This window comes from Cottoperca gobio, chromosome 22 (genome assembly GCF_900634415.1).
Source record: "Cottoperca gobio chromosome 22, fCotGob3.1, whole genome shotgun sequence".
Classification (NCBI taxonomy): Eukaryota; Metazoa; Chordata; class Actinopteri; order Perciformes; family Bovichtidae; genus Cottoperca; species Cottoperca gobio.
In genome coordinates this window covers 8,508,556-8,523,861 of record NC_041376.1, presented here as the reverse complement: position 1 = coordinate 8,523,861, position 15,306 = coordinate 8,508,556, and the positions used below count along the sequence as shown (strand labels likewise).

Genomic DNA, 15,306 nt, shown 5'->3' with positions numbered 1-15,306 from the left:
TTTTATATGTGCTATCAGCTTTGTAGTCACACTACTAATATTGTTCTGGTCATTTTGAACTTAAAATGAAGTTTAAGTACTATCTCTGACTTTTAAAACATGTTTTCAGAAAATACAAGCTTTAAAAATTTTTTTTTTAAAGTGTTTCTTTGTAACTTGGCCATTTTTGTTTTATTTTTTTAAGGTTTGTAAAAAAGTTTCAAAGCTAATTGACGTTCCAAGAACCAAATCAACCCAAGTGATATCACAAAAATTGACTTATGAGGTTTTAACAGGGGTTAAGGGTGACAATGAGTTTTCAGAAAATTTGAAATTTGAAACATTTATTTATTTCATCTGTGCACAGATACAGAAATAGAAAATAACATCACAGGCATTGCAAACTAAATAAAGATACAACACAAAGTAAAAGTAGAAGAAAGCTGAAAGATCCTTTTATCATATAGTTTATGCAAGTGTGTGTTCAGTCAACAAACACTTTTCTTACAAATGAAATGCATTATTATTATTATTCATGCATACGACGTCGGGGATATTCATTTATTTGAATTTGAAAATCATCCTTGTCACTTGGATAAACTTGCTCCAACAACTCCTTTGACCTAAAGAGAAAAAGAAAACAATTATTAAAATAATGGAAAATCAGTTTGGAGACGATGTATTGAAATCATTTACTTAAGTAAGAGTAGAAATACTCCATTACAAGTAGAAGTCCTACATTCAAATGTTTACTTACCTACAGAACGTATGTAAAGTATCAAAAGTACTAACTATGAAGAATGTCATTGTTATATTAATAAACCATTGTATTATTATTATTGATGTAGCAATATGTAAGCAGTTTAATGTTGTTGGAGCTAATTAATCTAAAACAGTGCATCATCTGTAATAATCATGTTTTGTGTCTTAAATCTGAAAAGATACTACAGCTGCTAGACAAATGTAGGGAAGTAAAAAGTCTTAAATGTGATGGAGTAAAAGTAATAATACTCTTATTTATTAATAAGTAGAACTAAAAAGAATAACTATACTTGTAGTGACTTCATCCCTGAAGAGTTGTAATAATACCTGAACAATGAGTGGAAAGTATTTTATATTGTTAGTTGAACAATATAATGGAGGGCTGGTAACTCACTTGCAGGCTCTAGTATAAACGCAGATCGTCTTCACGTCATCGGTGGTGGTGAGCTCCTCGATTAATTCTGCGAGGTGTTTCGTCACAAATTTGCGGCACAGAGATTTTAAGAGGCCAATTTGGTCGCAGACGACCTTCAACTTTGACGTCAGTTTCTGTAAGAGTACAAAGTATCATTATTGCTCATAACTCCAATGAAACCTCATTCTTTTAGGCAATTTTTTTTTACCTCCACAGTGGCGTTGCGTCCGGCGACTTTCTTCACCTTGTTTAAGGCCCACTTGCACGCCCAGCACACACCTGGAAGCTGCAGATGAAAGTGACTCAAACTTTTAATACTGAGCGATCCTAAAATAATACTTATTGGATGGAAAAATGTTAAATAAGCAGTAAAGCACTAGTGATTATATTAGGAACCCGTTATGTATTTGTCACTATAACTTGACAATATATTAACAATAGAATATAACAATATAATATGCCATAGTTGTAATCATATAAAATAGGTCTTAATGAACTTTAGAATTGTTTTATTAACACGTGTCCTTATATCTGCTTACAACTACATTATAGTATGTTATAAATGTTTTCCACCACGGATCATAAGCCTGAGTGTATTTAGGTTGGGTTTAGGCTGGGATAAGAAATAAAATCAGGGTTCAAGTTTTGATTGGTGTCAGACCCAAAGTCAAGTTTAGAACTTCATAGTCTACAAAGCAAATATGCAATTGACCTTTAGTGGATCATTGCACATTTTGTCAACTGATATTTGAAGATGAATGCTGGACTGTCAAAGTGTTTCAAGCAGCCACGTTACCTTGCCGGCCTTCACAGAGATTTCCACTTCCACCGGCTCCTGATCATCAACGTTGACCTCGAAGCTTCTCCCATTGACTGTCCAGACTGTGAACGGACAAAACAAAACATGTTGGAGAACAGTTAACATGTTGAAAAAGACAATGTTACAACATTTAAAAAACTTCAGCACACCTGAACATGTCACCAGAATGCACACGAGGAGGCAAGAGTATGTTTCCATGGCTGACAGTGAGCAGTGACCTCTGAGTGAGTGTGTATGTGTGTGTCTTTTTATACACAACAGAGAAAGGTGAGGGGGCTGCAAAACAACACTTCTGCACTCCCCCCCCCCCCACACACACACACACACACACGCAGACGGAAATTCAAACCACAACCAGCCGCAAGTCGCATTTCAGATTCATTTCTTGAGACCACCCTCACACGAAACCTTCACACACTCCTCTAGATTCATTATTTCCAGTCAATAACCTCACTATCACTCTGTTCTCAGTTTTTATTTTGTTTTGTTTTGTTTGTGAATGAATGTCTGGCTTTGTTTGGTTGCTTGTTTTTAACCTTATGTTCTGTACGGTGTCCTTGATAGTATTATTATTATTATTATTATTATTATTATTATTATTATTATTATTATTATTATTATTATTATTATTATTATTATTATTATTATTATTATTACCATTTGGCAAGGAAATGTTATAGGTCTACTGGGGCCCCTGTGTCACATCTCAGAGGCAAAGAAAACACTTCAATCTTTATTTTCAAATTGATCCAAAATTCACTGAGCAGTTCACGTGTGTTGCCCTCAATTAGAGGAGGGTGATCTAACTCTGGAACAATTATATTTAATGTTGTAGCTACATGGGCCCTTCCAAATAAAATAAATACATGTAACGTCAGCATGCTAACATGCTTATAGTGACAATGCTAACATGATGATGTTTAGCATGCTAACATTACTTATTATAGTGACAATGCTAACATGTTGATGTTTAGCATGCTAACATGCTTATTATAGTGACAATGCTAACATGTTGATGTTTAGCATGCTAACATGCTTATTATAGTGACAATGCTACTACTACTAAAGACAGCTGTGGATAACCTCCCGTTTACTGATAAGCAAATATACCAATTAATTTTTTGGGAAAAAGAAGGGTAAACAAGTAGTAAATGTAGTCATTTTATTTGTAGGCTTTAGATTTAGCTAAAGTAAGCTAAGCCTTAGGTTAAATAGACCAAAACATGTTTTTCTTAATGAATGATTAATAACATCACTGCAGGTGAAATACAACTGTAATGCTTTATTGAAAAGGCACAAACAAGATAGACTGCACACAGGAATTTTATATTAAAAATCAGTTGAAACATCACTGGTATAGAGATGAATTATGTGCTATCTGACAGGTGCTTTGCTCGAGCAGAGTTTCAGTTTAACACATATTCTCCTCGGAAACCCGAGGTGTGCAATGGAGTCAATTAGTTAGTTTTTTAACTTTCTGTAGATCTTCTTGCACTTTTCCCTCGATTGCAAGTGTTGTTCAGCAGCTCCCTGATTTTTTTGATTCAGTATGATCTTAACAACTCTAAACAATAAAAATAAACCTTCATAAAACAATATATACTGTCTGGTGTTTACTATACAGATTGAGAAATACACCCAGATAAAAAATAACAGAACATTACATTACAACTTTTAATTATTATTACCGGTAGTTATATTATTAGTTTACATTACAGGCTTTCAATGAAAAAGCGCAAAAAGTAAAAATCAATTTACATCCAAATTGACTGTATTATAGTTTTATTTCTTACATTTTCCTTCCGTATTTATGTGTATACATAGTAAAACGATATTCAATAATAATATTCTGAGTGATTATCAGTAAAGATTCGTACATTTTCATAGGCGCCTGCGCCATTTTTCTCATTTTTTATAAGGATATATTATAACGTTGTTGAACAAAATGTAAAGTCAGACTTGTAGCTCGTGTGTGTGTGTGTGTGTGTGTGTGTGTGTGTGTGTGTGTGGGTGTGTCACAGTTTGTCACCTCCTCACCTTTCTCACAACTTATTTTAACTGGAGTGGAAAATCCTCCTCCTCAGTGTGGACGTCCAGAGACTTACCAACTGAAAGGAAAAGATGTCTCAGAAAAATAGAATTATCATATTAATATAAGGACAAATTGAGTAAATAATGTTGCTTTCTTACTTGCCACAGGTGTCATTGTTTCAGCTGTTTCCTATCTGCTCATCAGCAACAGTATAACTGCTCTGGTTCTCTAGTTGCTCATCGCCAGAATGTTGAAAAAAGTTTTACAATGTATGTACCGGTAATAGTATTTCAAAATGACTTTTTAGCTCGGGTATGTTTTATTTTGCACCAAAATAAACCTACAGAGAAAGTAAACATACATTACTCAACTCTCTATATCATGATATGAGTCGGCTTACACAATATGTATTGTTTGGAGCTTTCTAAAGCACGGCATGTATAATATATCTTCCCATCTTCTTCAATGCAAAGAAACTGAAAGAGACCAGATAATCACAAATCCTTATCAACACAGTCATGTGACTTGTTTTCCAGATATCCATACAGTCGTGTATATGTGGGTACAATGAATGATCCTTAGCACTTAAGCCCTTTTCTTTGATATTCCATAATCCAAAACACTCATCAAATTCCACTCTTTGATTATTGAAAGATCACAAAAGCTCCAATATAACGTACACTATGTCGAACATAAATGATACACCATGATGAAGCATAAATTCAACTTTACTCTAAAGATCTCTACAGCACCTAGGTGACAGTACTTCATGTGAAACCCCACCCTCGCCTCACCACAATAGATGAGCAGCTTTTGAAGGTGTTATTCTGCCCAGAAGTGCTTTCGCACACAATGCACTTTATTTATGGTTATTCTAAGCAAAGATATTACAGCAGTGCAAACGATTTCCACTTCCACCGGCTCCTGATCATCAACGTTGACCTCGAAGCTTCTCCCATTGACTGTCCAGACTGTGAACGGACAAAACAAAACATGTTGGAGAACAGTTAACATGTTGAAAAAGACAATGTTACAACATTTAAAAAACTTCAGCACACCTGAACATGTCACCAGAATGCACAAGAGGAGGCAAGAGTATGTTTCCATGGCTGACAGTGAGCAGTGACCTCTGAGTGAGTGTGTATGTGTGTGTCTTTTTATACACAACAGAGAAAGGTGAGGGGCCGCAAAACAACACAACGACATATTACAATAGAACTGCTGCAAGTCATTTAACTTTATCTGGAGTTCTAGCTACGTGCTATGTTTGTCCACGTGTGCTGTTTACTGGGGGCTTCAGAGAAATATGAATATGGGTATTTTTACGAATTGAATTTGTATTCTTTGTCTGTTTTCACAGGTTTGATAGTATACAAGGAAACACTCACCACTAACAAATATGTGTCAGCTATGTCCATCCTGCTTCACAACTACTGAAACCATATTTAACAGCCACAGTTCATCTGTACACTCTTTCACACGCACAATATGAAAACTGTAAAGAATGTTCAACTTGCAGAGTTGTGTGATAATAATCTGTAGTAATAATCATATTATTCTTTGTACAGAGTCCTTTGATCCATCGTTCATGTAAACACATTTATTAGTGCAGCTTTAAGTTGAGCATTTGAAGAGAAATTATTTCTACAAGAAATTACATTACATAAGTAAACAATCATGCGGATACAACTCCGAGCAAGTGCATTAGCTTCAAATACTGTAGGTACAATCCTTTAAGCGCAGAACAATAGCTTCAAATAAGCCAAACTAAAGTGCAACATACAGAAACAATAGAATACAAATTCAACCATTAGCTATTAGCAACATGCTAATATTTGACTGACTGTTCTCTTCCTTATTTTGTAGGAAGTAAAACCCCTAAGTCTTTCTCATATCAGATATTGTCGGATAGAGCTTTCCCAGGTTCCTGTGGTGCCTGTAAATCCATTGTGTGCAAAGTAAAGCAGAAACTAGGTGGTCAAAATCTATACAAATCAAGCTTAATATGTAAGACTAAGACAAAAGTGTGCAATCATTGTGTGATTTCAGACACTTTGTGTCTGTGTACCTCTGTTGTTATCTATATAATCTGCTCGTCAGTTATCCGATGTTGCTGTTACTCTAATAAACCAACAGGTAGAGCTAAAGTCTCATCGGCATCCTGCAGTTAAGGCACAAACAAGATAGACTGCACACAGGAATTTTATATTAAAAATCAGTTGAAACATCACTGGTATAGAGATGAATTATGTGCTATCTGACAGGTGCTTTGCTCGAGCAGAGTTTCAGTTTAACACATATTCTCCTCGGAAACCCGAGGTGTGCAATGGAGTCAATTAGTTAGTTTTTTAACTTTCTGTAGATCTTCTTGCACTTTTCCCTCGATTGCAAGTGTTGTTCAGCAGCTCCCTGATTTTTTTGATTCAGTATGATCTTAACAACTCTAAACAATAAAAATAAACCTTCATAAAACAATATATACTGTCTGGTGTTTACTATACAGATTGAGAAATACACCCAGATAAAAAATAACAGAACATTACATTACAACTTTTAATTATTATTACCGGTAGTTATATTATTAGTTTACATTACAGGCTTTCAATGAAAAAGCGCAAAAAGTAAAAATCAATTTACATCCAAATTGACTGTATTATAGTTTTATTTCTTACATTTTCCTTCCGTATTTATGTGTATACATAGTAAAACGATATTCAATAATAATATTCTGAGTGATTATCAGTAAAGATTCGTACATTTTCATAGGCGCCTGCGCCATTTTTCTCATTTTTTATAAGGATATATTATAACGTTGTTGAACAAAATGTAAAGTCAGACTTGTAGCTCGTGTGTGTGTGTGTGTGTGTGTGTGTGTGTGGGTGTGTCACAGTTTGTCACCTCCTCACCTTTCTCACAACTTATTTTAACTGGAGTGGAAAATCCTCCTCCTCAGTGTGGACGTCCAGAGACTTACCAACTGAAAGGAAAAGATGTCTCAGAAAAATAGAATTATCATATTAATATAAGGACAAATTGAGTAAATAATGTTGCTTTCTTACTTGCCACAGGTGTCATTGTTTCAGCTGTTTCCTATCTGCTCATCAGCAACAGTATAACTGCTCTGGTTCTCTAGTTGCTCATCGCCAGAATGTTGAAAAAAGTTTTACAATGTATGTACCGGTAATAGTATTTCAAAATGACTTTTTAGCTCGGGTATGTTTTATTTTGCACCAAAATAAACCTACAGAGAAAGTAAACATACATTACTCAACTCTCTATATCATGATATGAGTCGGCTTACACAATATGTATTGTTTGGAGCTTTCTAAAGCACGGCATGTATAATATATCTTCCCATCTTCTTCAATGCAAAGAAACTGAAAGAGACCAGATAATCACAAATCCTTATCAACACAGTCATGTGACTTGTTTTCCAGATATCCATACAGTCGTGTATATGTGGGTACAATGAATGATCCTTAGCACTTAAGCCCTTTTCTTTGATATTCCATAATCCAAAACACTCATCAAATTCCACTCTTTGATTATTGAAAGATCACAAAAGCTCCAATATAACGTACACTATGTCGAACATAAATGATACACCATGATGAAGCATAAATTCAACTTTACTCTAAAGATCTCTACAGCACCTAGGTGACAGTACTTCATGTGAAACCCCACCCTCGCCTCACCACAATAGATGAGCAGCTTTTGAAGATGTTACTCTGCCCAGAAGTGCTTTCGCACACAATGCACTTTATTTATGGTTATTCTAAGCAAAGATATTACAGCAGTGCAAACGATTTCCACTTCCACCGGCTCCTGATCATCAACGTTGACCTCGAAGCTTCTCCCATTGACTGTCCAGACTGTGAACGGACAAAACAAAACATTTTGGAGAACAGTTAACATGTTGAAAAAGACAATGTTACAACATTTAAAAAACTTCAGCACACCTGAACATGTCACCAGAATGCACAAGAGGAGGCAAGAGTATGTTTCCATGGCTGACAGTGAGCAGTGACCTCTGAGTGAGTGTGTATGTGTGTGTCTTTTTATACACAACAGAGAAAGGTGAGGGGCCGCAAAACAACACAACGACATATTACAATAGAACTGCTGCAAGTCATTTAACTTTATCTGGAGTTCTAGCTACGTGCTATGTTTGTCCACGTGTGCTGTTTACTGGGGGCTTCAGAGAAATATGAATATGGGTATTTTTACGAATTGAATTTGTATTCTTTGTCTGTTTTCACAGGTTTGATAGTATACAAGGAAACACTCACCACTAACAAATATGTGTCAGCTATGTCCATCCTGCTTCACAACTACTGAAACCATATTTAACAGCCACAGTTCATCTGTACACTCTTTCACACGCACAATATGAAAACTGTAAAGAATGTTCAACTTGCAGAGTTGTGTGATAATAATCTGTAGTAATAATCATATTATTCTTTGTACAGAGTCCTTTGATCCATCGTTCATGTAAACACATTTATTAGTGCAGCTTTAAGTTGAGCATTTGAAGAGAAATTATTTCTACAAGAAATTACATTACATAAGTAAACAATCATGCGGATACAACTCCGAGCAAGTGCATTAGCTTCAAATACTGTAGGTACAATCCTTTAAGCGCAGAACAATAGCTTCAAATAAGCCAAACTAAAGTGCAACATACAGAAACAATAGAATACAAATTCAACCATTAGCTATTAGCAACATGCTAATATTTGACTGACTGTTCTCTTCCTTATTTTGTAGGAAGTAAAACCCCTAAGTCTTTCTCATATCAGATATTGTCGGATAGAGCTTTCCCAGGTTCCTGTGGTGCCTGTAAATCCATTGTGTGCAAAGTAAAGCAGAAACTAGGTGGTCAAAATCTATACAAATCAAGCTTAATATGTAAGACTAAGACAAAAGTGTGCAATCATTGTGTGATTTCAGACACTTTGTGTCTGTGTACCTCTGTTGTTATCTATATAATCTGCTCGTCAGTTATCCGATGTTGCTGTTACTCTAATAAACCAACAGGTAGAGCTAAAGTCTCATCGGCATCCTGCAGTTAAGGCACAAACAAGATAGACTGCACACAGGAATTTTATATTAAAAATCAGTTGAAACATCACTGGTATAGAGATGAATTATGTGCTATCTGACAGGTGCTTTGCTCGAGCAGAGTTTCAGTTTAACACATATTCTCCTCGGAAACCCGAGGTGTGCAATGGAGTCAATTAGTTAGTTTTTTAACTTTCTGTAGATCTTCTTGCACTTTTCCCTCGATTGCAAGTGTTGTTCAGCAGCTCCCTGATTTTTTTGATTCAGTATGATCTTAACAACTCTAAACAATAAAAATAAACCTTCATAAAACAATATATACTGTCTGGTGTTTACTATACAGATTGAGAAATACACCCAGATAAAAAATAACAGAACATTACATTACAACTTTTAATTATTATTACCGGTAGTTATATTATTAGTTTACATTACAGGCTTTCAATGAAAAAGCGCAAAAAGTAAAAATCAATTTACATCCAAATTGACTGTATTATAGTTTTATTTCTTACATTTTCCTTCCGTATTTATGTGTATACATAGTAAAACGATATTCAATAATAATATTCTGAGTGATTATCAGTAAAGATTCGTACATTTTCATAGGCGCCTGCGCCATTTTTCTCATTTTTTATAAGGATATATTATAACGTTGTTGAACAAAATGTAAAGTCAGACTTGTAGCTCGTGTGTGTGTGTGTGTGTGTGTGTGTGTGTGTGTGTGGGTGTGTCACAGTTTGTCACCTCCTCACCTTTCTCACAACTTATTTTAACTGGAGTGGAAAATCCTCCTCCTCAGTGTGGACGTCCAGAGACTTACCAACTGAAAGGAAAAGATGTCTCAGAAAAATAGAATTATCATATTAATATAAGGACAAATTGAGTAAATAATGTTGCTTTCTTACTTGCCACAGGTGTCATTGTTTCAGCTGTTTCCTATCTGCTCATCAGCAACAGTATAACTGCTCTGGTTCTCTAGTTGCTCATCGCCAGAATGTTGAAAAAAGTTTTACAATGTATGTACCGGTAATAGTATTTCAAAATGACTTTTTAGCTCGGGTATGTTTTATTTTGCACCAAAATAAACCTACAGAGAAAGTAAACATACATTACTCAACTCTCTATATCATGATATGAGTCGGCTTACACAATATGTATTGTTTGGAGCTTTCTAAAGCACGGCATGTATAATATATCTTCCCATCTTCTTCAATGCAAAGAAACTGAAAGAGACCAGATAATCACAAATCCTTATCAACACAGTCATGTGACTTGTTTTCCAGATATCCATACAGTCGTGTATATGTGGGTACAATGAATGATCCTTAGCACTTAAGCCCTTTTCTTTGATATTCCATAATCCAAAACACTCATCAAATTCCACTCTTTGATTATTGAAAGATCACAAAAGCTCCAATATAACGTACACTATGTCGAACATAAATGATACACCATGATGAAGCATAAATTCAACTTTACTCTAAAGATCTCTACAGCACCTAGGTGACAGTACTTCATGTGAAACCCCACCCTCGCCTCACCACAATAGATGAGCAGCTTTTGAAGGTGTTACTCTGCCCAGAAGTGCTTTCGCACACAATGCACTTTATTTATGGTTATTCTAAGCAAAGATATTACAGCAGTGCAAACGATTTCCACTTCCACCGGCTCCTGATCATCAACGTTGACCTCGAAGCTTCTCCCATTGACTGTCCAGACTGTGAACGGACAAAACAAAACATGTTGGAGAACAGTTAACATGTTGAAAAAGACAATGTTACAACATTTAAAAAACTTCAGCACACCTGAACATGTCACCAGAATGCACAAGAGGAGGCAAGAGTATGTTTCCATGGCTGACAGTGAGCAGTGACCTCTGAGTGAGTGTGTATGTGTGTGTCTTTTTATACACAACAGAGAAAGGTGAGGGGCCGCAAAACAACACAACGACATATTACAATAGAACTGCTGCAAGTCATTTAACTTTATCTGGAGTTCTAGCTACGTGCTATGTTTGTCCACGTGTGCTGTTTACTGGGGGCTTCAGAGAAATATGAATATGGGTATTTTTACGAATTGAATTTGTATTCTTTGTCTGTTTTCACAGGTTTGATAGTATACAAGGAAACACTCACCACTAACAAATATGTGTCAGCTATGTCCATCCTGCTTCACAACTACTGAAACCATATTTAACAGCCACAGTTCATCTGTACACTCTTTCACACGCACAATATGAAAACTGTAAAGAATGTTCAACTTGCAGAGTTGTGTGATAATAATCTGTAGTAATAATCATATTATTCTTTGTACAGAGTCCTTTGATCCATCGTTCATGTAAACACATTTATTAGTGCAGCTTTAAGTTGAGCATTTGAAGAGAAATTATTTCTACAAGAAATTACATTACATAAGTAAACAATCATGCGGATACAACTCCGAGCAAGTGCATTAGCTTCAAATACTGTAGGTACAATCCTTTAAGCGCAGAACAATAGCTTCAAATAAGCCAAACTAAAGTGCAACATACAGAAACAATAGAATACAAATTCAACCATTAGCTATTAGCAACATGCTAATATTTGACTGACTGTTCTCTTCCTTATTTTGTAGGAAGTAAAACCCCTAAGTCTTTCTCATATCAGATATTGTCGGATAGAGCTTTCCCAGGTTCCTGTGGTGCCTGTAAATCCATTGTGTGCAAAGTAAAGCAGAAACTAGGTGGTCAAAATCTATACAAATCAAGCTTAATATGTAAGACTAAGACAAAAGTGTGCAATCATTGTGTGATTTCAGACACTTTGTGTCTGTGTACCTCTGTTGTTATCTATATAATCTGCTCGTCAGTTATCCGATGTTGCTGTTACTCTAATAAACCAACAGGTAGAGCTAAAGTCTCATCGGCATCCTGCAGTTACGGCCTGGTGTGTGTCATTACACAGACACAGAACAGGCAAATGAGCAGACACTGAAATAATTGTGTGGTCAGATGGACTAGTAGATCAAATGAGGGTAAATCAGCAAGAATAACTGACCTGTGAGATAGATGATAAAGTGTAACAATCAGAATCAGAATAATTTTTATTGCCATGTGGGTTTTCACCTACAAGGAATTTGTTATAGTCATTGGTGCACAAGAACAAAAATTGGTGCATAAAAATATAAAAAATTAACAATATACAAAATATACAAAGTATAGACAGTAACGACAATTTTCAATATACAATACAAGGACAGTTGGCCAAGCATTACGTTAATGTAACGTGTAGGGGGAGACATGGGGGTCTCTCGCCTTGTTGATGAGGCCGACTGCAGAGGGGAAAATACTGTTCTTATGGCAGGAGGGGGTCAGCTGCCATTTTACCTGCACGCTTCCGGGTCCTGGAGGCATACAGGTCCTGGAGGGATGGCAGATTGCAGCTGATCACCTTCTCCGCAGAGCGAATGACACGCTGCAGTCTGACCTTCTACCGGTCATTGGCAGCAGCGTACCAGGTGGTGATGGAGGAGGTGAGGATAGACTCAATGACGGCAGTATACAAGTGCACCATCATCGTCTTTGGCAGGTTGAATTTCCTCAGCTGCCGCAAGAAATACATCCTCTGCTGTGCTTTTTTGATGAGGGTACAGAACATCAGTTCCCACTTCAGGTCCTGTGTGATGATGGTGCGATGGGGAGTCACACAGGGTGATTGGGGCAGGTGTGGCTTGGCTCTTCCTGAAGTTCACTATCATCTCCACTGTCTTTAGAGCATTGACCTCCAAGTGGTTCACACTGCACCAGATCACCAGTCGGTCAATTTCCCACCTGTAGGCCGAATCATCCCCGCCAGAGATGATGAGTGCATAAGTGTATAATATTTAATACTGCTGTGTTTACGCATAAAACATCCATACATGTTTGAGGTGTGGGCACACAATTGAACATACCTAATAAAAAAATACAGTATACAACATTATTCTGACCATTTTTGGGACTTTTCGTCCATTTTGTATCTATATCTAGACTGTTTTACTCCAATCAACCTTAACCAACTAACTTCAACAATCTCATCGTCTAAGCCCTCAACCTGTCTTTTAGACCCGATTCCAACTAAACTGTTTAAAGAAGTTTTACCCTTAATTAACCTCGTTATTAAATATGATCAACCTGTCTCTATTATCTGGCTACGTACCACAATCACAGAGATGGCACTGGTGAAAGTTACCAATGACCTTCTATTGGCATCAGACAAAGGACTTGTCTCTGTTCTTGTCTTGTTAGACCTCAGTGCTGCTTTCGACACTGTTGATCATGACATTCTACTACAGAGACTGGAACATTGTGTTGGCATAAAAGGAACGATCTCAATTTGTATGTGTTAACGATAAATCCTCCATGACAGCCAAAGTCAGTCTTGGAGTTCCTCAGGGTTCTGTACTTGGACCGATTCTATTCACCTTATATATGCTTCCTTTGGGAAATATTATAAGGAACCACTCTATAAACTTTCATTGTTATGCGGATGATACCCAATTATATCTATCAATTAAACCAGACGAAACCAATCAATTGGCTAAATTTCAAGCATGCCTTAAGAAACTTGGATGTCTAGCAACTTTTTGATGTTAAACACAGACAAAACTGAAGTTATTATACTTGGCCCTAAACGCCTCTGAAACGCATTTTCTAATGACATAGAAGCTCTGGATGGCATTAACTTGGCCTCCAGCACCACTGTAAGGAATCTTGGCGTCATCTTTGATCAAGATCTGTCGTTTAACTCCCACATAAAACAAATCTCAAGGACTGCCTTCTTTCATCTACGTAACATTGCAAAAATAAGACACATCCTGTCTCAAAATGATGCAGAAAAACTATTCCATGCATTTGTTACTTCAAGACTGGATTACTGCAACTCATTGTTATCAGGTTGTCCCAAAAAGTTGCTTAAGACTCTTCAGTTGATCCAAAATGCAGCGGCACGTGTATTGACTAGAACAAGGAAACGGGATCATATTACTCCTGTATTAGCTGCTCTGCACTGGCTCCCGGTAAAATACAGAATAGAATTCAAAATCCTTCTCCTGACTTACAAAGCAATTAATGGTCAGGCTCCAGCATATCTTAAAGATCTCATAGTACCTTATAAACCAACTAGAGCATTGCGCTCCCAGACTGCAGGGTTATTTGTAGTTCCTAGAGTACAATGGGACCCAGAGCCTTCAGCTATCAAGCTCCTCTCCAGTGGAACCAGCTTCCAGTTTGTGTTCAGGAGGCAGACACACTCTCCACATTTAAGAGCAGGCTAAAGACTTTCCTTTTTGATAAAGCTTATGGTTAGGGCTGGCTCAGGTTTGCCCTGGATCAGCCCCTAGTTATGCTGCTATAGGCTTAGACTGCCGGTGGACACCTCCCTGCTCTCTTCCTTCTCTTCCTCGCTCCTCCCCTCCCTCTCTATCTGTATGCATTTATGTAAATGGATGTTACTAACTCATCATTCAGGGTATCATCCCTGGTGTTTCTGTGTCTCATGTGGCAGCTTGCCACTGATAAAGTTTACGTCAGGATCAGGAATCGTGGCTGCGCCTGCTGCCCTGGTCCTGCTGGACACCGGGAAGCCTTTTTGACATTTTCCTGGATTCATCCATACGTTCTCTTTTTCAACACAACATCATTTCCCTGAGGTTTCTTCCATTTTTCCCCCTTTAATTATGGGGTTTCTTTTTGGAAGTCTTTCCTTGTGCGATGCGAGGGTCTAAGGACAGAGGGTGTCGTAACCTGTACAGTCTGTAAAGCACACTGAGACAAATGTATAATTTGTGATATTGGGCTATACAAATAAATTTGATTTGATTTGATTTTGGCATGAAAGTTCATCTTGAGAAGGTCAAGAAACGCAAATCGCAAATGGAGCTATATTTTGGTTATTTTTATTTTTATTATTTATTTGGGGTTATTTGGAGAGAGCTGTTTTGCTATTTTAAATTAGTTTTATTTATTTTTGCCCATTAAAGTGTCTATAGCATGTGCACATTTTGAGGGATGGATTATTCAAGAATCAAAGTAATGTACAGTAAACTGATGTCACACGGTACATAAAGAAGAGGATTGACTTAATTTGGCTCAATGTTTTATGTTTTAGACACGATGAGCATGATGGGCTCTGATTCATTACACATTCAATATGCCTTGTACAGTCGTGTACCAGAATACAGAATTTTATTATCAAAGGAAATGCTCAGTGTCGATATTTA

General features: G+C 36.7%; 1 protein-coding gene across 1 annotated transcript; it reads right to left on the bottom strand.

The window, feature by feature from the left end:
* Nucleotides 1-306: 306 nt before the first annotated feature.
* LOC115027710 (uncharacterized) lies at nt 307-8,016 on the bottom strand. Its single transcript, XM_029461187.1, has 8 exons — nt 7,968-8,016; nt 7,813-7,880; nt 4,951-4,979; nt 2,126-2,220; nt 1,953-2,038; nt 1,365-1,442; nt 1,136-1,290; nt 307-602 (listed from the first exon to the last, which is right to left on the bottom strand). Exons 1-8 carry the CDS (start codon nt 8,014-8,016, stop codon nt 509-511), a joined length of 654 nt encoding a protein of 217 aa, XP_029317047.1. The 3' UTR covers nt 307-508.
* Between the last annotated feature and the right edge of the window lie 7,290 nt (nt 8,017-15,306).

What these genes read in the sequence shown, in the direction of transcription:
- LOC115027710 (XM_029461187.1), bottom strand. Translation starts at nt 8,016, where the DNA reads ATGGAAACATACTCTTGCCTCCTCTTGTGCATTCTGGTGACATGTTCA. An exon ending in CATTCTGGTGACATGTTCAG is followed by an intron (nt 7,881 to 7,967) that starts GTGTGCTGAAGT and finishes GTCCGTTCACAG; the next exon opens with TCTGGACAGTCAATGGGAGA. An exon ending in GACGCAACGCCACTGTGGAG is followed by an intron (nt 1,291 to 1,364) that starts GTAAAAAAAAAT and finishes GTACTCTTACAG; the next exon opens with AAACTGACGTCAAAGTTGAA.